The 27963-nt window shown below is 37.4% G+C and overlaps 1 protein-coding gene across 1 annotated transcript; it reads right to left on the bottom strand.

Annotated features, from left to right (window-relative positions):
• Positions 1-1902: 1902 nt before the first annotated feature.
• On the bottom strand, positions 1903-25337 carry LOC126162536 (splicing factor U2AF 50 kDa subunit). Its single transcript, XM_049919110.1, has 11 exons — positions 25163-25337; positions 14420-14564; positions 14024-14136; positions 13821-13948; positions 13626-13742; positions 13330-13468; positions 11876-11958; positions 9205-9327; positions 3006-3164; positions 2630-2794; positions 1903-2387 (listed from the first exon to the last, which is right to left on the bottom strand). Exons 1-11 carry the CDS (start codon positions 25182-25184, stop codon positions 2256-2258), a joined length of 1326 nt encoding a protein of 441 aa, XP_049775067.1. The 5' UTR covers positions 25185-25337; the 3' UTR covers positions 1903-2255.
• Positions 25338-27963: the final 2626 nt, after the last annotated feature.

Below are 27963 nucleotides of genomic sequence, written 5' to 3'. Positions count from 1 at the left end.
ATGAACCAGGATTATTCAGTCTTGATAATCAACTGCTGTCTTACTTTCACCTTCATGAGAATGACACTGAGTGACACACACACACACACACACACACACACACACACACACACACACACACACACACACACACACACGTTTACAAAACACTAGTAGACTACAGCATGTTGACCAGCCCACTGAATCCACTATTCTAGCATCCCTTATTCTGACATTTACAATAAATACCAATATTACAACAGGTGAATGGCTGAATATTTTCAAAATGGCACAAATGTAATGAGAGCCCAGTACAAGGAAATTTAAATTACTGAGAAGTGGGACTATCTAGCATCCCACATCACCAAACATGACCAAAGCCAGGAGTTATTGGTAGTGAATATTATCTACGAAATAATGTACATACATACGGCAAAGCTGACTGTGCCTACAAAAATTCCTATTATCCTGTGACTGCAAATGGCAGGGCTGAAATGTTGAAACTGCCCCAGGCAGAGCTTAATTTTAGTACTGTCATCAATATTCTGAGCATGTATGGCAAAGTGAAATAGAATCCTCAAACTGTAAAAGTAAATTATTCATTGATTTACTTGTAGCCAATACTATGTAGCTGAAACAGACCTTTAACGAAGACTATGAAACTACAGTTCAGTTGCTACACACGTTTCATCAAGTAGTCCCATTGCAAAATGGCTAACGAACTTTTCAGAAAAACCAGACAGCAATATGTACCATAGGGTGTTGAACTGTCAAAAGTTCAGCATTGTTAACTAGAGAGTCAACAAACACATACCCATAGTTTGAAAGAATTGTCGAACTAAATCACATTTGTACTACATTGAAAGCCCGCTTTTACACTTTTCAAGTGACATAAAAAAATGTTGTAAAATGTGGGAAAATGTAAAATATGGGAGATAACATTTTAAACTATAAACGTTACGTATTGGATTCCCCTTGCCTTTTCGCACTTTATGTATGATATATGTACATAACAGGCATCAAAAGATTTGTCAGGAACTTATTATCTAATAAAAACCACTTATGTAACTGGAATTGGCAACTGTCTGGGAAGTAGAAACATTTGACAATTTTAAATGTCAATGTTTTTGGAAAGCCTGCAGCTGTAATTCATTATTTAAATAATGAAATACTGCAGTAGTTACACACGTTTTCATGCTTAATGACGCACTTTGAGAATTATTTCTTGTTAAGTGCAAATATGTACATGCGCCACCTCAGTTATGTAGAAAACTACACACACGCAAACTATCATTCACACGGTTTATGTAACATCACAAAAAATAATACAAAAATACTGCACTTGACAACGAGAATGAACTCTCTAAAGACCTTGTGTTCAGCATGCAAAAAGATGTAACTGGTGTTGTGTTTAAACTAAAAACATTTGAGCAACACACAGTGAATGATGGTGTCAACTAGCGCTACAAAAGGCAAAACGCAGAAACACTCTAAACATGGTTCAACAAAGGTGTCACGATGATCACAACAATCACTAAACTGCATTTGCGCGGTAGAGAGTTTGGAAATGATTGTGAATGGTCATGATACATCTATTCGAACAAACCTAGTTACTCCCAAAAAAAAAAATCAGCCATCACGCCAAGCAGTGCTTGGCAGCAGCAGATGTGGCACAGCCAACTTTTTTTTCTCGACAAATATTTTTTCGTAACGTGTAAATTTCGGGAAATTATAAATATGTTGACGCAAAACTGGGTGCAAACTAATACTGTGGACATTGGAAATGTGACGGAACGATAAAAAGTGTCGTAAAGGTGGGAAAACATTGATTCCAGGAACGTAAAAGTGGGGTTAAACTGTATTTGGTTTCAGTCTAACGTATGAGAACTTAGTAGACAGACAAATAAGGAAAGAGACAGAAAGTGAGGTGGTAAATTACTCTTTATTTACACAAGGGAAAGTAACAAAAAATGCAGGCCAGACAGTTCTTACTAAATTAAGAACAAAATGATTTCATTTTAGCATATAGTCTTAACTGAAGATGCGCAAAAATGAAATACTGGTGTACATGTCTCAGATTTCAAAAAATAACTGCAACTTCCCCATATCAAATCAAGGCTGCCCTTTAAAAAGTTCTGATAGTAATGGTTACAGAACATGATACTATGCTTCAGCAGCCAAGTATGATTAGCCAAGTGCAGTGGCTGTCCATATTCCGTGTGGACATTCTAGCCAATGCCATACACATCAAGAGAGGCTATTTAGTTTTGTTTACATTAAAATTCTCTGCGATGATATTTATCTGGGTCAAAGTAAGACGTCACCACAACACGGTTGTTGAACTTTCGGCCAGTCAGTGACTGCTGGGCCTTCTGACAATCTATAATTGAATTGAATTCCACAAAAACCTGCAACAAGAATCAAAGTAACAAAGGATATTAGTATAACATCAGAATTTGGTTTCACACTAATGAAGCATATAGTTATCAAATTTTCACATGTTTAATGTAACATAAACATGGAATTATGCATGTTCAGAAAAGATTAAGCCAATTAAATCAGCAAAAAGTTTTCTGTCAATATCTGTCATCACAACATGCAATAAACAACACATTATGCTTCACTGTTTTCACAAAACAATTACATGTACCTTTCCACATCCTGGTACATCTACACCTTCAATAGGCCTTGGAATTTCCACCGATCTCACAACTCCATATTTGTTACACTCTTCTTTTATATCCTCAAGAATATCTTCATACTCTTCCTCATCCCGAAGTTCTTCTGGAGTGACCATATTGAGCAGACAGAGGACCTAGAAAGCAAAATGTAACATTAGCTACAGAAAATGATGTACCTAGCTGTATTATTTACTCCAGTAATTAATGTATTTCACCGACCACTATTTAATGAACTCTATGGCAATACTTGACATTTCCAAGGCAAAACAAAAATGATCAATTAATCTGTACTTTTTATTCTACAACAGCAAAAATTAATTTCCTAATATGTTCAAGGATACTCACTTCGGTAGCAGGTCCAGCACCTCCTACCATTGTCAAACCTGGAACTTGGATTTGAACAGGGGCTTGCTGTCCTATCTGCGCATTCTTTGCACCTACACTTGCTCGTTGCACAATCAATTTCTTATCACCTAACTGCATGCCATTTAGTCCAGCTATAGCCTGAAATACAAGAAACAACATTGTTTCCCATTAGAATTAAAGTAAAAACTGTGTTCGAAACATTTTAACTTTTATGGAAGCATCCAACACTGCTAACAAGTGTTTAAGAAAGCATTTCAACAGTGCAAGTACAGTACTAATTTTCAAATTCAATGGTTACTGATAATTTTAATAACCAACTGAAATTGGTAAATCTTAGTCACACCTGGTTAGAATAATGAGTCAGGTGAAAAACAATGAAAAAATATAAATCCATGTGGTATCCTCATCACACAATCAGTGAAAACAATCATTACAGAGTTAGAATGAGCAATCGAAGTCATACAAAACACTGCATAGTAACCAGATAAAAATCAAGGCTAAGACACCATGAAAGACAAAAGGGAAAAAATTGTAGCTGGGTGACTGACAACATGGGCTCCTCACGACTTAGAAGAAAGCTAACTGTCAAAAGCAATATGCTACTTGAAGTGTAGTAAGGGTTACTACTTCAGCTCTTTGTGGTAGGAAGGTGATAAGCCAGGGTTGCTCTTAAGGTTTGACTGGAAGTAGCTTCTTATTCTACACTTCCAGCCACTGAGCCTGCCATCAACACAGGGTCTTCTGGATCACAAAGGATATAAAACCCTGCAGCACAATCCGTGAGCCTCCTAGGTGGTCACATAAGTGATTTCATTTCCTTGGATTCCTATAAGCCTTGGACCCAGCAGAAAATTATTTTCTTTTCCATGTTTGCAAATGAGTGTTCTGCAATTCTTGCAACATCTGGCCTGCTGACTAGCAAGCAGGGCACTTCAGGAATCTGAGCAGATGAATTTCTTGCCACAGCATCATCTCATCTGCTCTGGATGGCAAACAATACCATATAATATACTGAAAACTGCTCTGGGAGACCTACCCTGAGGGCAATACCAAAGAACATGACACAGCAGCCAATAAAATCCACCTGTTTACATCTATCCATGCTAAATTCTCTTTAAATACAATTCTAAAGCCTAAAAGACTGTTGTTGAATCAAATACGTACGAAAATGTGAATATAAAGAAGCTGGAGAGAGTTGGACATGTAGAAAAGAAGATGGGAACAGGCCTCAGAAAATTAAAAGAAACTTTTTGCACCAACATACTGTCAGATGGAAAAGTCACTGAGGGTCAACTGACAAAATAATACTTCAGCTTCAGCAGTATTATAGAATAACCTTCAGGAACAATGTAAATGATTTGGAAAGCATGAAGAAAGCAGTCTTGGCTTCATACTTTCACAAACTCTCAACAGACAGAAAACTGATACATTCACTTTCCCCATCTGGACATGAATCAGTGTAAATTCCAATAGACTAAAGTTCCAGGAAGTGTGTGTTGAACATCAGAACTCCATTCCTGAAGCTGTTATGGAAGCCATCAAACAAATTTATGCGAACAATATTGCTACACACCATATATCAGGGATGCTGAGTCACAGACAGGCACAACAAAAAGACATCATTATAACATTCGGCCATTAAGGCCTTCGTCAACAATAGACAGACATATGCGCACACCCACCCACACACGCACGACTGTAGTCTAAGGCAATTGAAACCAGACTGCGGGCAGCAGCACCAGTGCATGATGGGAGTGACGACTGGGTGGGGGTACAGAGGTGGTTTGGAGTGGAGAGGGGGAGGGATAGTACGGTGGGAGGTAGTGCTGGATGGGAACAGGGAAGGGGCTGGATGGTTGATGACAGTGACTAACGAAGGTCAACAATAGACAGACATATGCACACACCCACACACACACGACTAACCTTCGTTATTCACTGTCTTCACCCATCCAGCCTTTCCCCCGTTTCCACCCTGGCACTACGCAGCCGTTATTCTAACACCACACCCAGTTTTTTTATTTTTCTCCTTTTCCGCTACTTCCTTGCAGAACTTCGTTGTGCACCAGTTGACTGAGACTGCAGTCTTGTGAGAATTGCGTTTGCATGAGTGTGCGGAGTATGTGCATATATTTGTCTATTGTTGACAAAGGCCTAACGGCTGAAAGCTATAATTGTGTGTCTTTTACTTGTGCCTATCTGCGATGAAGCAACCCTGCTATATGGCGAGTAGCAACTTTCCTTCTCATAATATTGCTACATTCCATCCTGAGTTTTACACTGTTTGAAATTTATGGGAACCTAATACACTCATACCACCTCTGATTTTTATACATGGGCAGACTCAGAATCTTGATAATATTATCTGGACACAAAAATGTGTTTGTAGGGTTAAATACACTGAAGGAGGGAGTTAGTGATTCTGTATTAACATTAACATTTAATGTTGAAAACATGGGGACAATTTTACGCCTTATTAAATTAAAATTAATTTAATAAATTAAAAATTTTACCCCTTATTAAAACATTCCAGGCTGTTTTACTATAAATGGGTTGAAATTATAAGCCAAGTAGAGACTCGCCAAGACACAGCATGCAGCAGAGTTCATCATGAAAGAAGCAAGATCAACCTGAACAAATAATCTTTTAGAGAAGGAGGTTGGCAAAGACGATGATCCTGATTATGCTACTGGGTGTTTTTTCGGCCGTAATTTAAAAATATAAACCAGTTATCAGCATTTGAAACTGCTGATTTTTCAAAATGACTTTTTGTACTTTATATGTAGAAAACTACTTTGGTAGCCACATGTAACTTTGTGGCTTGTTTTATGGCAAAGGTCCCGAGTTCGAGTCTCGGTCGGGCACACAGTTTTAATCTGCCAGGAAGTTTCATATCAGCGCACACTCCACTGCAGAGTGAAAATCTCATTCCCTTCGAATATGTTGGGGGACAGGGGACATTGACACGTCCTTTGCTGTTGGGGGGGGGGGTCTTCTCAATGCTCACTGAAAATATCACCAGTCTCTCCTGTCATAATCGCATGGTTCACTATGCCCACTTTGCTTTGGCATGCAAAAGGAGCTGCTGCTGGATGTCATTTGCATTTCAATGTCCATCTTTTCAACAGGTTCCACAGAGGTTTGGCTTCTGCTTATGTCATCCACCTTCCTGAATTTTGCATTCCTCAGCAAAAATGGGGCAGTCTTGATTCCAGGTGGGGTGGCTCCCACAGCTGGATACAGAGATTCATGGGCTGCCTTTCCACATTTCCTAAAGGTCACTTCAACCTCAGCAACTTGGCATTTTAGGGTCAAATTGCTGGTATGTCTAGGGTTAGGTACATAAAGCTTAACCTTAACTCTGAGGAACCCTGCCATTATGTGTTAGGTAGTGCTGGAGAATTGAAGATCACAATGAAGGTGGTGGCCTTCTCAATTTTGCCATTATGCCTTCGCATCATTTGCTCCGCATCGAGTTCCGAGATGTCTATGTCCGTAATATCACAGCATGTGACCACACCTGTGCTTGACTTGGGAGTTAAGACAACTGGACAATTATATCACTGTAACCCAATTTTATGACTTCCTAAGAAGTTGCACCTGCTTTGCCTGTTATCCTCAATCAATAAGGAACCAATTTGCAAACATTTAATATGCCAAGATACCAGCAAGTCCTTCCAATACTTGATGAATACAGGAGAGGGGCACTTTTTCAAATGTCCCCTCCTTCCTCTTGATCACATAATTTGCAACTCCATGAGCCCCAGTACTAAGTACAATTTGATTATCAGGACTAGCCTCCCTCATTCATTTGGGTGAGTAATTGTGAGAATTCCCAGACAACACACCCATCATGTTGGGACTGGAAGTATTGATTATATTTGCCCTGGTGTTCCCACAGGCAGCTAGGGTCCACCTCAATAGAGTTCCAACTGCCTGGGCAAGCCTTATACAACTTAGGTGTAGCAGATTGCTCACAGGTTACCCCTCAAAGACTGTCCCTCTTCAACAGCCATCACTTCATCAGCACATAGCACACCTTGAGATCATGCAGTGTTTTATAGAGAGATTTTTATCATTCTTGTGATCCAGGCAGTTAAGCCAAAATCCTCCATACCTGTGGCACACAACATCCCACTGCAGCTCTGTATGGTGGTTGTTGAAGCATTCCTAGAGCATACAGTGACAGGTCTGGAAACACTGACCAGTCCCCAGTTCCTGAAAACTCACCAAGCTCATGTGTTTACACAAATGAGCTCCCTGAGGTTCTCGGTATTTAGCATGACCCAGTGGGTACATGCGACTTATCGAACACCTTGGATTTGGTGACTAGTACCCTTATAAAGTTTGTCACATTATAAAGCAATTAGTGACCAATGGGACACATGCAGGCTAACTTTTGAGTGCAGAACATTAATAATAAATCCACTATCTCTCAGTATTTCTTACAATCTGAAAGGTTCAGGGTTCTCAAAACTCTATAAAAAGCAGTTGGTTCAGGTTACACAAATGCTCTACAAAGAAAGAGACTTAAGTGCAAGAAATAGCACACAGCCAGTGAGCAACTTTCTTTTATAATAATAAGCAAGACAACTGGTGTAATGAAACAAGCTGTGTTATAAATTCATTAAATCACATGGAATTTTGATATTTCATTGTACTGAAAACAGATTTAATAAATTTTTCAAGTAGAAGTCAATTATGCCATCAACCATGTGCAGAACTGCTTATTTTAATCATCCTATGTAAAGACAATGTCTGCAAATGGTACCTCTGTTTTACTGTGTTTGTCAATATCTGAATGCCACATCCAATGTTCTTAAAGCTACAGTTGCTTTGCTGAAGGTCTATTTGGATCCAAGTCAGAAAGTTGGTGCTACTGTAACACTTTGTATTTCTTAAGATATCTTGTGGGACAATATTCTTTCAATCAAGGACAAAATATAGGTCACCCACGTGTTTTATGTATTTTCTTTACGTAACAGGTAATATTACCAGAATAGATTTGTAGAAAAACTGTATATTAGCAACAAACTATTTCAAGAGCTCCTTGATCAGATAGAAATTGTTTGGTAAAATGCGAACACTAATGTGGCAGTTGGCCACTAGTTTAAATGGGAGAGGAGAATTGCAAATGCAGGCAGACATATGGTCACAATGGTCTTCAATCCATCAAAATGGTTGTCAATCCCTTCTGGTGAGACACACACGAGCCCAGTGATGGACCAAGACTAGTCTCTACTCATTACAAAATAACAAAAAAGCAACGCACAACACACAGCGAAGTAGAATACTCAAAGTCTTCTACAACAGCTACTGCAAAACTGCTTGCCAGATTTGGGAGTGTCAAAACGTGATAGCACATGCCCACTTGTACCGGTATCTTACACAACTGTAGTTCAACCCTTTCAATCTCCCACTCCTTTCCCCTACCCCTACTTCCTAGAACTGCTACATTAAGGTGTCCCTGGAATATGTGCTCAAATAATAGAAAATGGAAGAACAACACTTACACATGTTATTGAAACGAATTAAACGTCGTTCACCCTATCTGAATAAGAATGTATAACAGATGGGCTAAAGAAGCCCCAGCTGGGTTCCAAGGTAAGGGAAGAGTGAGGCAGTGACCTAATGAAAGGTGGGAAAGCAGTCTCTGACAACATGCAGGCACACCACATATATGTGTAGCCGAAGATTAACATAAAGATCAGTTTAGATATATTTACTTGGATGCAGATGTGAGTAGATCATGATAAATTGATGTGTTATCTTCATAACATTTGAACATGTGATAAATCACACAAGTCAAGTGCATAATGATATAATACAGAATTAAGGAATTACCAAATCCGCTAATTATAAAGCGCAATTCTCTTAGCAACCTAATGATTTTGGAGATCACAAAATTTAGTAGAATTTCATAATAAAATTGTTGGATTTGTCTAAGTCAACACAAAATCTTTTAACAAAAAAAAATATTTTTGTTTAGATGCAAAGGGTTAATGTCAGCGTGGCACTCAAGCGTCACGTTTTTCTAATATCCATTATGCAATTAGTTTAATCCAACTTAAACTGTTAGACTCCACTTAAAAGCTGTGTCACATACAGTAAACAACGGCAAATCACTATCAGTTACTTGATACAGTGATATTAAATGTCAATGTCACTGCAGACGTACCTGGTCAGTCATTGTCACATCAGCATATTCACAAAAGGCATAGCCTTTGCTTAACCCTGTGGCTGAGTCCTTCACAAGGTTGAAAGCACGTAACTGTCCAAAGGACATAAGTAACTCTTTAACCTGAAAATGGAGATATTAACAATAGCAAAAATATTTGTTGCAACACTTTAAACACCCATGAATTATTAAACATTTTATACTGAATTAACACTACATTGAGCAAGTGACCTCTGAATGAAAATAGCAATATAAATTCACAGTTAACAAAATCATGGATGTTTGTGATATTACAATTATATAATAAGTTTGGAACTGAATACAATAATAATTTTCAAAATTATATCCCTTCCCCATCGCTTTTAGTAAAGTTGCATGAAGTGCAAATAGTAAAATGATCAAAATAAATTTTAAGAATAAGAAATGAATGTAAATCTCAAACTGTTAACATGCTTTATTATTTTTTATTGATCTTCACTCATTAAAACTACTTCATATAAAATTATGTTCCCATAAAACACAATGCAATCAATAACAAAAACTTAGTAACTAAACCACCCACCTGTACCAGCTGCAGCCATGGACTGAAAGATAAAATTTTAAGGTTGCATTGTGACAAGTTTTATTAGTAGCCCACATGGGTTTCATATGAAGTACTAGCTGCTAAATGACAAACTTCTAGCACATTTCATGTGACTATCCAACCAATCACTTTTTTTGCCTAAACACTTGTCACAATGAACCACACACAAAACTAAACATACATACCATAATGTTGTCATGAGTTCCACAATGGGGGCTGGAAAATTCTAGTTCCCCCAAAACATAAAATGTTTTAGAAAACTTGCCTTTCATGATCCCATAATGTGTTTGTGCGTGTTTGTAGCTCTCTCATATTATCGACAAGCAAAGGATGGGTCTTACTACCCGCGAAACCTTAGCTACGACAGAAGGGGGGAAGAAAGCAGAGGCATAGATGAGTATCCGAGTTTTTTTTTACAAAAATAACTTCAAACATCGACGAAACTCTTAAATTATAATTATCTATATAATATGAACTAATACATGTAAATGTTTCAGTGCTACTTAGACATATGGGTACATGGATGTAACATACTGGCCAATTTTCTCGTACCAAGAATAATACAAGGTTTGTTAAACTGAAATATATAACCTCAATATTATTCCTAATACAGAAGGAAAAATATCAAACAAATTTACATTATGAAAGTGACAAATTTATATCCTTGACAGACCAGGAAAATTTAACATCCACATCACTGTACTGTTAAGTACGCACCAAACACACACATGTAATTGCTGGAAAAAATGCAGACGTGTCAACGTCAAAATGGGAAGAAAAGTACTGCTGAAATTCATAAAACTTTATACAAATAATAAAGTATCCTGAAAACTGCCACAGGTGTTTACCTGGAAGGCCTATATTTCATTAATGTAATAGGCCACAAAACAGTTCTGAAAGAAAATGTTAGGTTTAACATCACTGGCCTGGAAAAAAAATGAAACAAATCTGGAGAGCTACAATATCATTTTGCTGAAAAAGTATTTTGCCTCTCGTTCAGTTTCTCATCAACCTGCAAAATAATGAGAATCTTGTGCAAAAGATGCAGAGTTTTTCTGACCAAGATCAAGGTTAAAGACTGAGGGGCTTGAAGTATCAGCATGATAAAATAGTTAAAACGAATGAAGAGCCCAGCAGCAATCCATATTATTCCATTCCTTATCTCCAGTAACTGCTGCTGTGTTACCATGTACCAATACACAACTATATAGTTCAATAGCAAACAAAATGGATTTCGAATGATAAGGTTTCCCCATGAAGAATTGTGATGGAAACAGTACATAACACTGCTCTAAATGCAGACAGCAGCATAACAAAAGTCTCACCAACGCTGGGCAATAATGACGTCAAGCAAAATGGATTCTGTACTGTAAATTTGTACTCACCTGGGATATACGAACTTGGGGCAGTGAGGGATCACAACACAGTACTCAATGATGGTAGAAAAAAATTACACACATGAAGACAGGAAATTAGCAGCTACACAATCTTAAAACTCCAGATTACATGCACTGCCCCAAGCTATCAATTAATACATCACATAACTTCATTAAGGCACTTTGCACTATGAAGACCCAACATCTCTCGGCATAGATCATCAACAATACAACCAAGAATTCTGCAGCAAAACTGTTTGCTCTTCCAATGGTCCTTTCATGGGTCTAAAACTTAACGTTGTCAAAACAGTATCCAAATGTTATACATTCAATGAAGTGTGACACTCGAAGAGGACCAACTACTTACAAAAAGATTAGAGAAAACCATTTTGCTGAAAACTGACAACTGTACAGACAAGCAATTTAAACAATCTCTTCCAACAAGGTTGATAACAGTTCAAATTCTCATAAACAAAGTAAAAGTAAACATTTTAAGAAACAATTCTAAAATACTTTACACTAGCATTTACATGAAATTGTTTTCATCAACCTTCATAAAGACTCAAGAATCAAAATTAATATCTTGTTATATATGCTTTCATTAGCTTAACATTTATGGTTTCAACTAAAATGAAAGAAACATTTCAAGCTCAGCTAATTTAAGAATATTTGTTGATACATTTATCAGGAAAGCAAAAATGTCTGTCCATACCTGATCCTCATTTAAGTAATTGGGAAGGCCACCAATGAAGATCTTGTGCGGTGAATCCGGGACTACCGTGCTAATCACGCCTGCTAAGCAATACACAAGACAACACCTTAGTGGCAAAACACTGCTTCATAGCTGACCAAGAGACTATACTAAATATAGTGTGACAATAGAACAATCTTATTTGGGACAGGTGAAACAGAAACAAAGTACAATTATTAACCTAATATTACTAGTTACAAAAATTTAAAAACCACATTAATAATACTAGTTAACATTACACAGCAATTTCATACATCTATCTACTTCAGCAATAAGGATCACAAGCTTCCTCCATTACACAGACTAGGCTTACTGCCTTGCAGAAGAACTGTGACTGCCTTGCGAAATATATTTCACTCTCAGGTCACAAATGGTATCAACGAGTATCAACTTAGCAAATCAATGTTTTAAATATTATGAGGTGGCAGTGCAGGGACATGAAAAGAAACTCTGGGAACTGATCTTACGTTTAAGTAGAATCTAAAATGCAGTACAGCATGACCATGTATTGTAAATAAACAAAAAGATTACATCACACAACATACAGGACTTTCCTCTACTAAAATATACATAAATCACATATGCTGCAATTTTCTTAACATTGATTGAAACACCGCTTCAAAAATGAACAAATGAGAACACAGAAATATTGAAGTGAGGGCCTGATAATGTAAAATTTGTAATGACCCTTATGGAAATATGCTTAGGAATATGGATACTGCTATTTATGAATATTTCTATTTTTGGATACAGATTACAATATATATTAAAGTGGGAAAGTGTTAACAAGACACCAAAAGAAATAGAAAAAAATTCTCATATTTACTTCTATTTTATCAAAGTCACTATTACACAAGACTACTGAAGTGAGAGAACACAGATGAAATTTTATTAAATAGGAAGATGATGTGACCAATGTAAAGGAAAACAATTTGATGACTGAAATAAGAGATTTGTGGACATACAGTACAGAAGAAAAATATGAGGGGGCAGTGCAGGGACATGAAATGAAACACTTATGAAGTTCTGATGTTAAACACAATATGTTGTTCGAAGACATCAGTTGTATATGTAATCTCTAAAAGTAAGTCTCTCAGCTTTCGAACAATTATTAGTTAACGTACTTTAGACTATCTTTGTTTTGTTTCACCTTCAGCAGAATTTTCATATCCAAATCCGATTGTCCTACTGTACAGCTCACAGCACTGTCCTTTTATTAACCACTGTACCACTGCTAGCTATGAGTAACAGCAAAACCACCGCTTTTTTAAATTAAAATGGTGACTCCTCAAAAATCACAGTGGCAAAGAGGTTACTCTTTATAAACATACTTGTGTATTCAAGCACAAGTAAACTATTAAAAGGAAATGCTAGTGAGCTCTGAAGACGTATTTTAGCATAGAACTCAAGCATACCAGGAACGTTAACTGATGGATTCTCTGACATCCCTGGCATTGGTTGGTAGTCATGGGGCCTTCTAATCTTTAAACTTTGACCTTTGAAATTTATTCCATCAAAGGCCATTGCCTGTGTGGTCTCATCTATTGACCGAAACTGTAAAAAAAAGAATTGCAAAAAATTATACTTAATACTATATTATTTTGGAAATTAATTAATACAGTTATATAATATTTACTATCTGCTACAGAGTACTACTATTCATATCGTCTTAAAATATAAATTAACCCGACTTCATTACAGTAGTACTCACCTCTAGAAATGCAAAATTCTTGTCCAAGTTAATCTGACAAGCTAAAACTGGATTTCCTGCTGCTTGAGCAAGACCAGAAAGGTGCATCTGCTGGTTAAAAAATTCCATCATTTCTTCCTACAAACATAAAAAAGCATTAATCAACAATACCAAAGACACTGCAAAGCCAAATTTTGAAATTTCAACTAAAATTACCTCAGTGACCCCAAATGGAATATTGCCAACATACAGACGACGAGCTTGGCGAGTAATTGTTGAACCAACCACAGGCACTGCTGCTTGAGGTGTGTCAGCTACTATATTAGCTGGAATCTGGCCAGCAGCTACAAAATAAAATTAAAATTTTTTAGAGTGAGCTAACATAATACTTTCAGGCCCAATTTTTAAGCCAAGCTTACCTTGCATCGCCTTGTATTGGAGGGGTGTAATGTGCTCAAAGCCTGGTGGAGGTACATCCCAATATAAAGATGGTTTCCTCCGTCTTGATCGTTTCTCTTTTTTGCTGGGTGACCTGTGCAGTAACAATTTAATTATCACCTGCTAAGCTATACCCATTGCTTAAAATAACTGATAAGATATTTCAATGATTGGACTAGTTTGGGCCAGGCAATTTCAGTTTTGAACACTATGTCCTCCTCGAGTTAACGCGCTTTGTAGGTGAATACACACCCTTTAAAGCTTGACTGGTTGCACACAAGCAATATTGTACTCCCACTCCCCCACAGTCAATGGGAATTTTATTTATATTTTATTTGAGCTATGGGAGTAGTACTAAAGTAACAGAAGGTGCATACCTGCTCCGTCTATCCCTGTCACGTTTATCTCTGCTACGAGACCGTCTACCACGGCTTCTTGATCGGGACCTCTTTCGGTGCTCTCTAGATCTTGATCTTCTTCGTCTATCCTTATCTCTATCTCTGTCTTTGTCCCTGTCTCTCTCTGAAAAGCATAAGCACAAGTCATATGAACTATTTAAAGTTTAAAAATATACTTAATTTGTTTTCACTTTTTATGCATGTACTGATTTGCTGTCTTTATCAGATGCACAATGAGATCATTCCATCTTATTTAGTAATGGTTATGTAAAACACACACCCAAAACCAAACAATACTGATGGATCAGATGACGCGCATGTGCGAATAATCATCATAAAGACAATTTCACGCTGGCAAAAGCTTTAATTCCTGATATACAGCACTCAAACCTCTGTGTGTGTGTGTGTGTGTGTGTGTGTGTGTGTGTGTGTGTGTGTGTGTGTGTGTGCATTTCCTATCTGAAATATAAAATTTAATCCCATAGTAACTGAAGTAGTTAGGACTGACTGAACAAATGAAGGCCTCATACATAGGTTTTGGGAAAGAAAATAATGCCATGACTACAGAAGCAAATAGTTTGTGATAAGAAATTTAATAGTGTTCACTGTAATTGTGACAAATTATTAAAAGTCAGGCTACCATAATATCAAATTATCCACCATTCTGAAGCTAAACACGAAGCCCACCATAAATGAGTAGTGAGAATGCTCTAATTACTATTGTACTGACAAGGGGAGGCCGCCAATTGTGAAATTCAGATTCGATTCATACTGCGCATAATAAAAGCTCATGGCCAGACGTGTCATGTGGCAAAGCACCAAGATGCACTTCTCAGCCGTTGTCCAGAAAATAGACAGTTAAAAGAAACGTTTGCGGTGAAATACTCTCTACGCTTAATGATTTTCTACAGCGTCGTGGCGCAGCGGTAAGCGCTGGAGTTCGTAATCCAAAGGTCGCCGGATCGAATCTCGCACCATGCAATTTATTTTTATTATTATTTTTTTTGTAATTAAAATATATAAACTATTAATGAATTGCTTATGCATATTGGTGAAGGCGGATCGCTCTCCAATTATACCGCCTCCATTTTTCCGTTTGTTTAACAGGGTGTACCAAAGCTCTCCCATCCGCACTGATTTTCGACGATGTTATAAGTTGCGCTAGGGACCGCATCTACCTTCTTTGGAAGTTAGCACGCAACTACGCTGTTATGCGGCGGCTCGTTTCGGCCCATTCAACATCTGTCCTTCAAGTGTAACGAGCGAGTAACGGAGTTTATGTTTCATACCTGCCACAGCAAGTTTGTGTTCGTGGGGTCCCTATTCTAATTCGAACGTTTGACTTACGCTATACGAATCCTTTTCGGAATATCGTTTCTACGTATTCCGTTAACTATACGTGGTTAACATTATGAAGACAATTAATAACCTTTGTGAAATACAACTTTGTTTGGGGAAAACATAATGATGTTCAAAGTTTTTCCACAACAAACGACTTCTTTCAGCAACTTATTATATGCATAATTGTTGCAACTGATGGCCGAGAATTATATATATATATATATATATATATATATATATATATAAAAAAAATAGAGGGAAACATTCCACGTGGGAAAAATATATTTAAAAAGAAAGATGATGAGACTTACCAAACAAAAGCGCTGGCAGGTCGATAGACACACAAACAAACACAAACATACACACAAAATCTAGCTTTCGCAACCAACGGTTGCCTCGTCAGGAAAGAGGGAAGGAGAAGGAAAGACAAGAGGATATGGGTTTTAAGGGAGAGGGTAAGGAGTCATTCCAATCCCGGGAGCGGAAAGACTTACCTTAGGGGGAAAAAAGGACAGGTATACACTCGCACACACACACATATCCATCCACACATACAAGACACAAGCAGACATTTGTAAAGGCAAAGAGGAACTCTTGGATTGGAATGACTCCTTACCCTCTCCCTTAAAACCCATATCCTCTTGTCTTTATATATATATATATATATATATATATAAATATAATAGAGGGAAACATTCCACGTGGGAAAAATATATTTAAAAAGAAAGATGATGAGACTTACCAAACAAAAGCGCTGGCAGGTCGATAGACACACCAACAAACACAAACATACACACAAAATCTAGCTTTCGCAACCAACGGTTGCCTCGTCAGGAAAGAGGGAAGGAGAAGGAAAGACAAAAGGATATGGGTTTTAAGGGAGAGGGTAAGGAGTCATTCCAATCCCGGGAGCGGAAAGACTTACCTTAGGGGGAAAAAAGGACAGGTATACACTCGCACACACACACATATCCATGGATATGTGTTTGTGTGCGAGTGTATACCTGTCCTTTTTTCCCCCTAAGGTAAGTCTTTCCGCTCCCGGGATTGGAATGACTCCTTACCCTCTCCCTCCCTCTCCCTTAAAACCCATATCCTTTTGTCTTTCCTTCTCCTTCCCTCTTTCCTGACGAGGCAACCGTTGGTTGCGAAAGCTAGATTTTGTGTGTATGTTTGTGTGTCTATCGACCTGCCAGCACTTTTGTTTGGTAAGTCTCATCATCTTTCTTTTTATATATATATATATATATATATAGTTATAATAGAAGGAAACATTCCACGAAGGAAAAATATATCTAAAAACAAAGATGATGTGACTTACCAAATGAAAGTGCTGGCAGGTCGACAGACACACAAACGAACACAAACATACACACAAAATTCAAGCTTTCGCAACAAACTGTTGCCTCATCAGGAAAGAGGGAAGGAGAGGGAAAGACGAAAGGATGTGGGTTTTAAGGGAGAGGGTAAGGAGTCATTCCAGTCCCGGGAGCGGAAAGACTGACCTTAGGGGGAAAAAAGGACGGGTACACACTCGCACACACACACATATCCATCCACACATATACAGACACAAGCAGACATATTTAAAGACCTTGTTGCAGCCAGAGATGGGAACTTTAAGTGTGAGGCCTTTGGGGGTTATGCCAAATGTCAGACAAGCCTGAGAAAATAGAATATGTGAGCGTAATCTGGCTAGGGTGAAGGCATGTTTGCGGAGGGAATGTAAATAAAACTTAATGGGGTCGTTGTGGGGGTGTTGTGAGGGTGACATGGTATTAGAAGGTGGAAAGTTTAACATGAGGTTGAAATGAAAAAGAAAGATAGAAATATATGGGGAGAGAGAAAGGTGAACTAGAAAGCAATTGGAGATCTGGTATGAAAAAAGGCGAAAAAGTGTTGGTTAAGTTGATCTTGTATTGAACTTGGGTTGGTAGACAGCGATGTGCAAAAAGGTTAGGTGGTTGTGTTGCCGCTAAATCACGTTAAAGGACGGAGAAATTCGGGAAAATTTCGAAAAAATGTATTAAAGGAGTGGTGTTGTGGTGAAAGATTACTAAAATGGGGCTAACAATTGTAGAAAAAATGACGTTAAAACCTGTGGGGAGCGGCTAAAATGACGTTAAAGGACGGAGAAATTCGGGAAAATTTCGAGAAAATTTCGAAAAAACGTATTAAAGGAGTGGTGTTGTGGTGAAAGATTACGAAAATGGGGCTAACAATTGTAGAAAAAATGACGTTAAAACCTGTGGGGAGCGGCTAAAATGATCAGTGATGTGCGAAAAACGGAAGTGGAAATAAAGTTAAAGTTATTAGAACTAGCCGAAATGGTTGTTAAATACGTGAAAGCAGCTGTTATTGAACTAGAAACGGTGGATTTTATAGCAGCGGTAGTGTTGAAAGCGGAAAATAAAATCTTGTGGTTATGGTTGGGAAGTGGGTTACGTATTGTTGAGCATATTTATGGCGGGATAAAATTGTATAGTAGATTACGGTAAAAGGGGAAGGTGAATACAAAGTGAAACTACTGGTAAAAACAGAAAGAGAAAATAAAGAGAAAAAAGAGAAATAAGACGACAGGAAAGATTTCGAAATGCAAAGGCGACAATAACAAACGTAATTGTTGGGTTCAAATTAATGATATGGTTATAATAGAAGGAAACATTCCACGAAGGAAAAATATATCTAAAAACAAAGATGATGTGACTTACCAAATGAAAGTGCTGGCAGGTCGACAGACACACAAACGAACACAAACATACACACAAAATTCAAGCTTTCGCAACAAACTGTTGCCTCATCAGGAAAGAGGGAAGGAGAGGGAAAGACGAAAGGATGTGGGTTTTAAGGGAGAGGGTAAGGAGTCATTCCAGTCATTTGGTAAGTCACATCATCTTTGTTTTTATATATATATATATATATATATATATATATATATATATATATTTTTTTTTTTTTTTTTTGAATTACAAAAAACAAATACTAAAAAAAATGGTGAATGATCCGGGATTCGATCCGGCAACCTTCGGATTACGAACCCGAGCGCTTACCACTGCACCACGACGCTGCAGAAAAATTCTACTCTTAGAGAGTATTTCACCGCAACGGTTTCTTTTAACTGTCGATTTTCTCGACAACGGCTGAGAAGTGCATCTTGGTGCTTTGCCACATTACACCTCTGGCCATGAGCTTTTATTATGCGCAGTATGAATCGAATCTGAATTTCACAATTGCCGGCCTCCCCTTGTGAGAGCAACACTAATAAGCTGGGACATCAAATTTCAAGACAAATGCACTACATTCTGTCTGGAACAAGAAGACTTTTTTTGGATTGCAGAAAGAAAATTATTTGCAATAAGACACACAAAATAAAACCTACAGAGTTAATGACCCGCCTACAATCTGTTAGATGAGTCATTGGTTCTGACAGCTCAGCAACACTGTTTTGTTGCCTGTCAACCACAGGAAGCCAGCCAATGGCTGAAAGCACTTGAGCAGATACCATGAACAACAATGCCACACTGCAAACCTGACGCACTTGCCTGAAATGTACTAATGAGTGTCTTGCTTGTAACCACTGCTGTAATTTGTCTAGCTAGACATCTAAGTTTGTAGTATACTTCATTTTTGGTGTTTATTAACTTTGTTTCATTTCAACCTTCATCCAGTGTAACAATTTGTGCTAACCCGAGATGAAGTGAAACTGAAGAAGAAAAGTACAGCCAGACTTGTGAATGTGTGTGTTCAATAAGGGACCACTATGGGAAAGAGAACAAAAGATGAGCCATTGTTTCCTGTTAGGTTGCAGAGGAAGCTTGGATACCAAGAACACCAGGAAATAAGCAGCCAAATACGATGCAAGTGACAGCTTGCGACAACTTCCAAAGAGACTCATTCATATACTATAACAAAGGAGAACACACCACATTAAATTGTTCATCACTTCCGAAAGAATCTTCCAAAGGCAGCAAATTTTCACTGCATACAGTGCTCAAAGACAGGCTTCATGTATCCAGTGTTTAGTAGACGTAAAATGTTAATTGAAAGGACAGATGGTGCCGCATGACTGATTTTCTGTGCAAGATCATGAGTGTGACATTGAAAAGTGTAATGTGACTAGATGAGACTGAATAATGCCAAATGCCAGCCATTCATTATGTAGAGGCTGGAGTGATGAACACCCATGGGGACAATGGCAGTGCCTGCTGGAAATGGTGGGGAATTTACAGTTTTACATGCACGTGCATGACAGTTTTGTGCCAAACTGTCCATTAATGATTTGTTTGGAAAAGGCAGGTGATGACCAAGATGATATGAGCAGTATAGTTTTTTAGAAGTGGTTAGACACATCACTTATTACAAATTTGACAAGGTGATCAGTGCTTGTTATGGATAATGCCCTGTATCACATTATTCACAACTGGCCACTAACTTTGGTAGCACAAACTGCGGCTGAAAAGTAGATGTGGATCTCTGAAGACTTGAAGGCTGAATTCCTCGAAACTGTGGCATGAAAATTACAGTCTTCAACATACATAATTGATGAGTTCCCTAAAAGTCATAAGAATGGAATCTCACTTTTTTCCCAACAACTGAAGGTGTATGGATGCAAATAAATAATGTTATTCCAAACAAAAATGAAAAGGATTATTTGTGAATCTTAGACCACTGTGAAACTGTCAATGTGACCCGTGAGACCTGAAACTGTCATCACTGAGGCAGCTGAAAATGCAGGCATTGTGGGAGAATGAGTGGGAAATTTAATTATACACATGAGAGGAAGCAGTGCAGAAAGCAGACTGACAGTCATCTCATTGCAAGTACTTTCCAGATAACTGTAAACATACTGACATTCAGCCTGTAACTTTAGAATTAGTTACTGCAAATATTTAACAAAAACTTCTGAATGTTCTCCTAGACTGTAAAAATTGTTTGCACTTCTACTACAAAATAAGAAAACACCTCTTATTCTGGCATATTTAATACTAAATACAACTGGCATGTTGTCGAGGTTTGTCTGTAGCCTTAGTATAGTGGCCTGGCACGCGACACTGTAAGCAAAGACCAGCAACATTGTTAATCTGCCTGTGTGATCTGTCAATACCAATCCTTTGTCTCATAGAACATAATGCCCTTGTTATACTTTCAAAGGCCTTTGATTAATCTGTTATAACAGCTAGCACCACACTGTCTTTTGTACAAGATGTGATCTGAGTACACAGAACACCAAAGATTTTACAGGATGTCTTTTTTTACACGAGATATTTGATGATATCTGAATAGATGCCTTTCAATGACTGGAAACAAGAAATGCCCTTAAACTGATGCCGATGAAGAGGTACACCAGAATCTTATCAATATGTCAAAAATGTTAAACTACACTTCTGCAACACTTCATTAAAGAGAACTCCCTATCTTAGAAAATTTCAAGGGATTAAAGCAGGCATGGGCAACCTGATTCACATACTTACTTGAGTTTGTGGGCCAGGTCGTAGTGTGACATGACAGCAGTGCTCCTAGCTCAAAGTAAAAGCTATGGCACCAGTGACAACATTTATGAAGTTACAAAATAATGCAAATGTCACCCCTTCCCTGATACACAATGCCAACAAATTGTGTCTCAAAATTCATTTTATGTTCACCGCATCTTCAAATGATTACTGTGCAGTCATGAAGCATCGACTGCACACCAACCAGCACAGTGATATGAAACGAAATCAAGGTGCTGACCCGCGCACCAATGGGAAGAGCACGCAGTGCCATACCTCCAGGAAGATTCTTCAGCAACCCATGCCAAAGTTGACTTAACCAGAGTTAACCAGCCACCCATCACTGGTTGGGCCCAGTTGGGTTGCAGACATCAAGAACATCAATACTGAGTAATAGGAAGATGATACTTCGCCTGTGTTCTGCACATAGTAACAAAGCGTAAATGTAATTGCACGTCGGGGACAAAGGAGAACATCAAACCATCTCACAAGGATAAGTTAATATTCTTTTTTTTAGAAATAAAGTACTCTTAACTTTAAAGTATTATGTGCAACTCATTTTGGATTGCTGCCACCAGCCACCAAACTTCTTTCCTTCCTTGTCTGTATTGGAGCCAACTCTTATAGTAGCCAACAACATTTACATTATTTCCCGGGTCATGAACTGCATTAGGTTTCACAATTGCAGCCTTAAAAACTTCCACTACTCTGCAATGCCATTAGTAAAGGAATACACACAAATAAGTGTAAACATGTGAAAATGGGGTGCCATTCATCTTGAAATGTCATGGAAAAATTAACAATAAAATTAACTCACTGCAGCGATTACATTATAAAATAGTTTTAATATTAACAGTTGCAGTGTTACAATACACCGACAATAGACAAGAATTATTTGCAAATGTTAATACAAGAAAAAATATGACAATGAGACAGGCAATCACAATTGACGCGGAATTTAAGAGTATCTTTGTGATGTTTGGCTATAAGCAGGTCCTTATCCTTAATGTGTTCAAAATTTAGTATGTTAATTTTCAGACACTATTAGCACATTTTTTTTTTTAATATTTGTCCAGAAATATTATGTATCACATGGCCATGAGATGCTTCTGGGACACTAAAATGAAGTCACCATCTCTTTCTTCACTTTAAAAAGTTTAAAACTCTGAATTACTTGAACTTATAAATTTGTTATAAACAAAGCCAAACTAGAATAAAATTAACAGAATGGTGAATGTCATAGGCGGAGTACAACGTGGGTGCCACAAATTCCTTCCACGGCCAGACTGAACCTAACAGCACGCCGAATCTGGGTATCCAGTTGTATAGGCTATACTAGAGTCCTAGTTTCCGATACCAGAGAAAAGTTTTGTAGTGGATCACCCTTTTTCTGTACAGAAGATGAATCAAAACCCTCAAATATATTATCTAACGAAAGTTTACCGAATTTAACGCATTTCTAGTTATGACAGAAAGTGTATTTATTAAAGATGCAAGAACGTAAGCAAAGCCTATACTGCAGGCACACCTGTTACCACTATCTTTATGTAGCAGTCAAGTTCTTCACAGGCTTTCAAAGGCGTAATAAGTCTAAGTCTCTTCAGGTTTGCTGCCAGATCCTAAAAATCAACTATTCAATATTTCAGCGATCCTGCTGTTCACTATCTTCAGGAGAGCACTCAAGTTGATTTTAGGATCTGGTAGCAAACCCAAAGAGACTTTCAAGTTCATTTGCTTTACCAACTCAAATTATTCCCATACTTTCGATTTCCACACAAATGCATGCTTTGACCCCTTGGGGAGAATATGCATATTTCACTGATTTCATCAATGTAACTGAATGAATTCATACATTATAAAGAATTATTTCTGGCCTCAGCACATACAGTGCAATAATTTGCATGAGAGCACCTTTTATTATGTTATATGAATTATGCCAAAGATGCTGAATATGAGTAATTTCACAAATTGTTGGTTCGTAAACATGTTAGCTGAGGCACCCTAGCTCAGTTCGCTAGATGTAGGTAAAAGTCAATATACTTCATACCCATAAATTTAAATAAAGAAGGTTAGAGTATAAATGTTCACTCAACCATACACATACAGGAGTTGTCAACATCTGAATATGAGTGGCCCATTGTAAACTTCAGTTCAAGGGTTTGATAACTGTGACAGCATATTGATAAACATATGCTGACCTTTCCTATCACTGGTATGTATTCTTGAAATATCCGCCCATGATTCCCCATTTACATATCCTGAAAGATGTAGCTCTGCCACGACAACCTATTTTAACCAGTTGGCATACCTAGATTGATAGTTCCAGCTTTAAGAGTTAAAAAATATCATGAATTAACACAAGTTTAACATTTGTTTACTTCCTTCTGCTGCAAATCCTTAAGTTATTGCCACCTAATCTCTCCCCCCTCCTTAAGTTTCGAGTTGTGGACACTTCTGGAGTTACTAGTGTGGCTTGCCTTGTAAACATATGAATAAGGAAGAAAGTTTAGAGAAATGTGTTGTTTTGCATAGTTTTCGAAGAAAATATATAACTGAATTGTGATACACCAAGTTTTTATAGTTTTTGCTGCCTCATTTCATGGGTTCACTGATATAGGCCTACTGCATGAATGCACATGGTTTACAATTTGATAGTGCATGAAAATCCAAACCCTAGCTAACCAAAATGATCCATGGGACACTTTTCAACGGAACCAAGACATCGGGCTACAATGCACATCAGTCTTGCATTTAAGTTTCTCAGTGGGTCCAATATTACACTAAGTTTTTCATCACTAAATAGCAGAATTCTATCTTGAATACCCTCACCATTTCTATTAGTTTGCCATCAATAACACTGAAAGTATCAAGGTAGATAAGCATTCAACAGTTTCATTAATTTTGGGGCACTAACTTACTGTCTTATCAGATGCACATTTGAGATCATTCCACCATGTTTGGCAAAAGCCACGTAGAACACGCAACCAACACCAAACAACAATGATGGATCAGTTGACGCGCATGTGCCAATGTTCATCACTAGACAGCATATTCCTGCTTGGGAGGGGTGGGAGTTTCCCATCTTTGTCTATGCACTGCTGATTTCTCTCTCCACAAATGTAAATCAGTGTACATCTAGAACTCCTCTTACAGAGAAAGAATTGTCCACCTATTCAAACATGGTCTTACTTTGTTGCCTGATAGCTAACAAACATGTTTCTGTACTTCAACTTTATTTTTCCCTCTATTATAATCAGCATTCTGGAAAAAATGCGTTTGGGGAAATGGTAAAGTATTGAGATGCAATCTGTAAAACTTAACTGGATGGAAAAACCCCGTCACCATCTAGTAGTTCTTTAAGCTTTACAGCAAACGCAACAATAATACATAAATCTACTTCCTTACAAATACCAAAACATGAAACAGACCTTTTTACAACTTCAAGAACCTTTCTCTTGGTACACTATATGCTACAGGCAAAAATTCTACGATTTGGTAAACCAGCAGAAGCAACTTTGAAGATGTTACCGTATTATCCCAACATACTATATTTTGAATTTTATAGAATCTAATATTAGATTATTACGGCACAACCGCAGCTCAAGGTCTCAACAGTAACTTATCAAAATTTTCGGGTCCCTCCACAACATACAATTTTAACAGGATGGGTCTACGAAGTACCAAAATATTAATTTCACAAATTTTATGTATTAGCGGTAATTAAACTAACACAATCATCCCCAAACATTTCGAAAAGGCAGTATGCAGTCGTAATCTTATTGCTTAAAAATATAGCTACAAAGCAAGGAGATAATTTACGCGTAATTCATGGAACAAGTAGCCATCTTTATAAATGAAAAACGATGAAGCATATTTAATAGTAGATACTTACCGCCTTTATTTTCTTCGCCCATTTTCAAAGACGGTTACTCAAATAAAGAGATTGATGTTCAAATGTGACTGCGGGAAATCATACTACACTTCCCAACGACAAGAGCTACCTCAGCGTCCAAGACCTCCAACCCGGCAAATGGACGCACGAAACCGGAAATAAGATGGCTGGAGGCGCCACTTGGCTAGTTCGATCGAATTGTTTCCTGTGTATTCTCAACAGCTATCTCTGAAATCAGAAACACTCAGATGCTCAACAAACCAGTCACACTATTGCCGTATAACATAAACGTCGAAATTTAACGTAAAAATCCTGTATCGAATGATAAACACAGTTTAGAATATAGTGTTCTGTCCATTCTACACCGAGAGATTCCTTAAGAGAGCTACAGTGACAACATTTTAAATTTGTAGCACATCATTTAGCCTACAAGACTGGACCTGTTGTACAATCTAGGGCTAAATCCAGGAATAGCTAACCGAGGAATACACTAACCACGAGTTAACTTGGACTGTGCGTTGTACGGACACCATTCTATTCCCTGGTTAGTTATTCTCGGAATAGCTGAACAGCACACTTGGTAAGTGCGCGTACATCATTTCATATTTACATTAGTCGTCGTCTGCAGGAATAGCGTGTCTAACCAATGAGCTCAATCAGTATTGAACTCATTGGTGAGTGATGAGCGTTCCAGATTGCAAAATTATTCGTTTGAGAATATTTTGAGGCTGGTGGATACTGTAGACGAGTTCAAGAGTGTAGTAGAAAACACGAAAACTGCTGCGGTCTCATTCAATGAAAACATTAGTGCAAACATTTAACTATATTTTTAAAGTACTTGGATGTACAACAGTACAAGGATCTATCGTAAAATTAATTAAAGGATCAGGTATTTGTTGTTTGACTAATAAGAGATCTATCTAGGTTTCCAAATAAGGTACTGAGAAAAAAATGCAACAGTTTCCATTGGTAAACAACTTCACATGGATCGATAAAGCAGCTACTACACAAGTACGATTTTTTACCGAGAAAGAAACACATAAATATTATGCATAGAAAAGGTAGCACAGGCTACAGATCTGTGGCACCCCATATGTGGAATGTAAGTTGCAAATTGCGTACAATGAAATTTACGAACTGATAAAGTTGTCAAGGGAAGGACACCACAGTCCAAGTAGGATATAATATAAAAGCAACTGTGAAATGCCATCTGCTTTGTGAAATAATTGGTCTTTTTAGAGTCTCCAACAGACAGTGACAACTGAGTCACTATTGAGATTGATTTGACTGACAATATTATGAGGTGTTACTGGCTAGCTTGCTGTTGTATCTATATCTTAGAATGATAATACATTATAGCAGCAATGGGTGTTCAACAAAAAGTATCTTTGCTGAATTGTCGAACATTGCGCATTCACTTTTGCAGTTTTCAAGCATATCTATGTGTCAATGCTTCCGTGACATTATTAATAACTATATAAGCACATGTATGAAGAATAAGATACCAACATTTACAATAAAAGCCGCAATCTTTTTTATAATCCTGGGTAGAAATATACATATGGCACGTATCCATACTGGAGGCTGTTGTTACTGTATCTCACCTTAGTTTGAGGGTCAGTGACTATTTTCATACATAATTTTGGCTTCTGCAATGAACTTTAGCAGCTGTTTGTAATCAGGGAGGGAAGGGGAAGTAACTGGATGCATGACACCTTCACTGTGTTCTACCTTTTCTACAGTTCTCAGCCTTAAACTGCCAGTTTTGTTTTTACAATAAAAATACCTGTTCTCAAATGTGAAACAGTTAGCAGAACTGCAGATGGTGGTGCATCAAAAATAGCATGTCAAGAACCAGAGAAGGGAGGTAGAACTGTACTGGTTAAAAGAAGAGCATAAAGCTCAAAATTAGGATCAGAAAAAGAAAATTTAAAGAATTATTTCAGAATTAAAATATATTAATCAGTATACATTTGTTCATTTCATTTTTATTTAATTTCATCAGAGAACTGAAATAATTAATAAAACTATCTCTTATGCATGTATTCCAGTGTCATACACATCCTTTTAATAATCCGGTTTGCTGTACCCTTGCTAATACTCATGAAGTCTACGATCAACACAAGGAAATTACCTGAGGCAAAATATATGAGTGTGAATAGTAGGTGGTTCATTGATGGAACAGAGTAATTTCTGAAAGAAAGAAAAGAATGGCATGAGAAGTTGTGTGACATTTCAAGAGAAATTTAAAAACATAACTTGCCAGCCACTGTTATGATTATGTACATTCAATAAATAAAGATTCCTGTTAGTTGAATGAAAAGTACTTATTTTCTTATAACACAGAGATAACGTTTCCTTTATGATAAATATGGATGAAGTTGTGTGTATTACACCAATAATTGCAAAACACAACAGCCATACCTGTTAATTTACTGTGTTAAACTTAGCTTGAGTAAGCAAAAATAATTTAAATGTTCATGGGAATAATGCTAGATGATGGACAATTTTGTTACTCTGAAGCATTTATTAAAAGATGGAAAGTTCTACATCTACATGTAGTCCCAATCGGAGATAATAGTGAACAATATTTAGTGCTATAGATGTGGCTGAGTGAACTCGAGACATCAGGGTTGTATCAAATCTTTTGTTATGTTAAACGATTATAATAAGCCACCAATTTCAGAAAAAATGGTACTTCACATAACTGCAATATAACATATTTCTGTTTAAGTTACCTTCAATTCGCTACAGTCTTAAATAAAAGCGGATCTGGAAATACATTTATATTCAAGGAAAGA

The sequence above is a fragment of the Schistocerca cancellata genome, chromosome 2 (assembly GCF_023864275.1).
Source record: "Schistocerca cancellata isolate TAMUIC-IGC-003103 chromosome 2, iqSchCanc2.1, whole genome shotgun sequence".
In the NCBI taxonomy this organism is placed as follows: Eukaryota; Metazoa; Arthropoda; class Insecta; order Orthoptera; family Acrididae; genus Schistocerca; species Schistocerca cancellata.
Note: the sequence above shows the minus strand (reverse complement) of the source record. Positions and strands in the feature narration are given on the sequence as shown.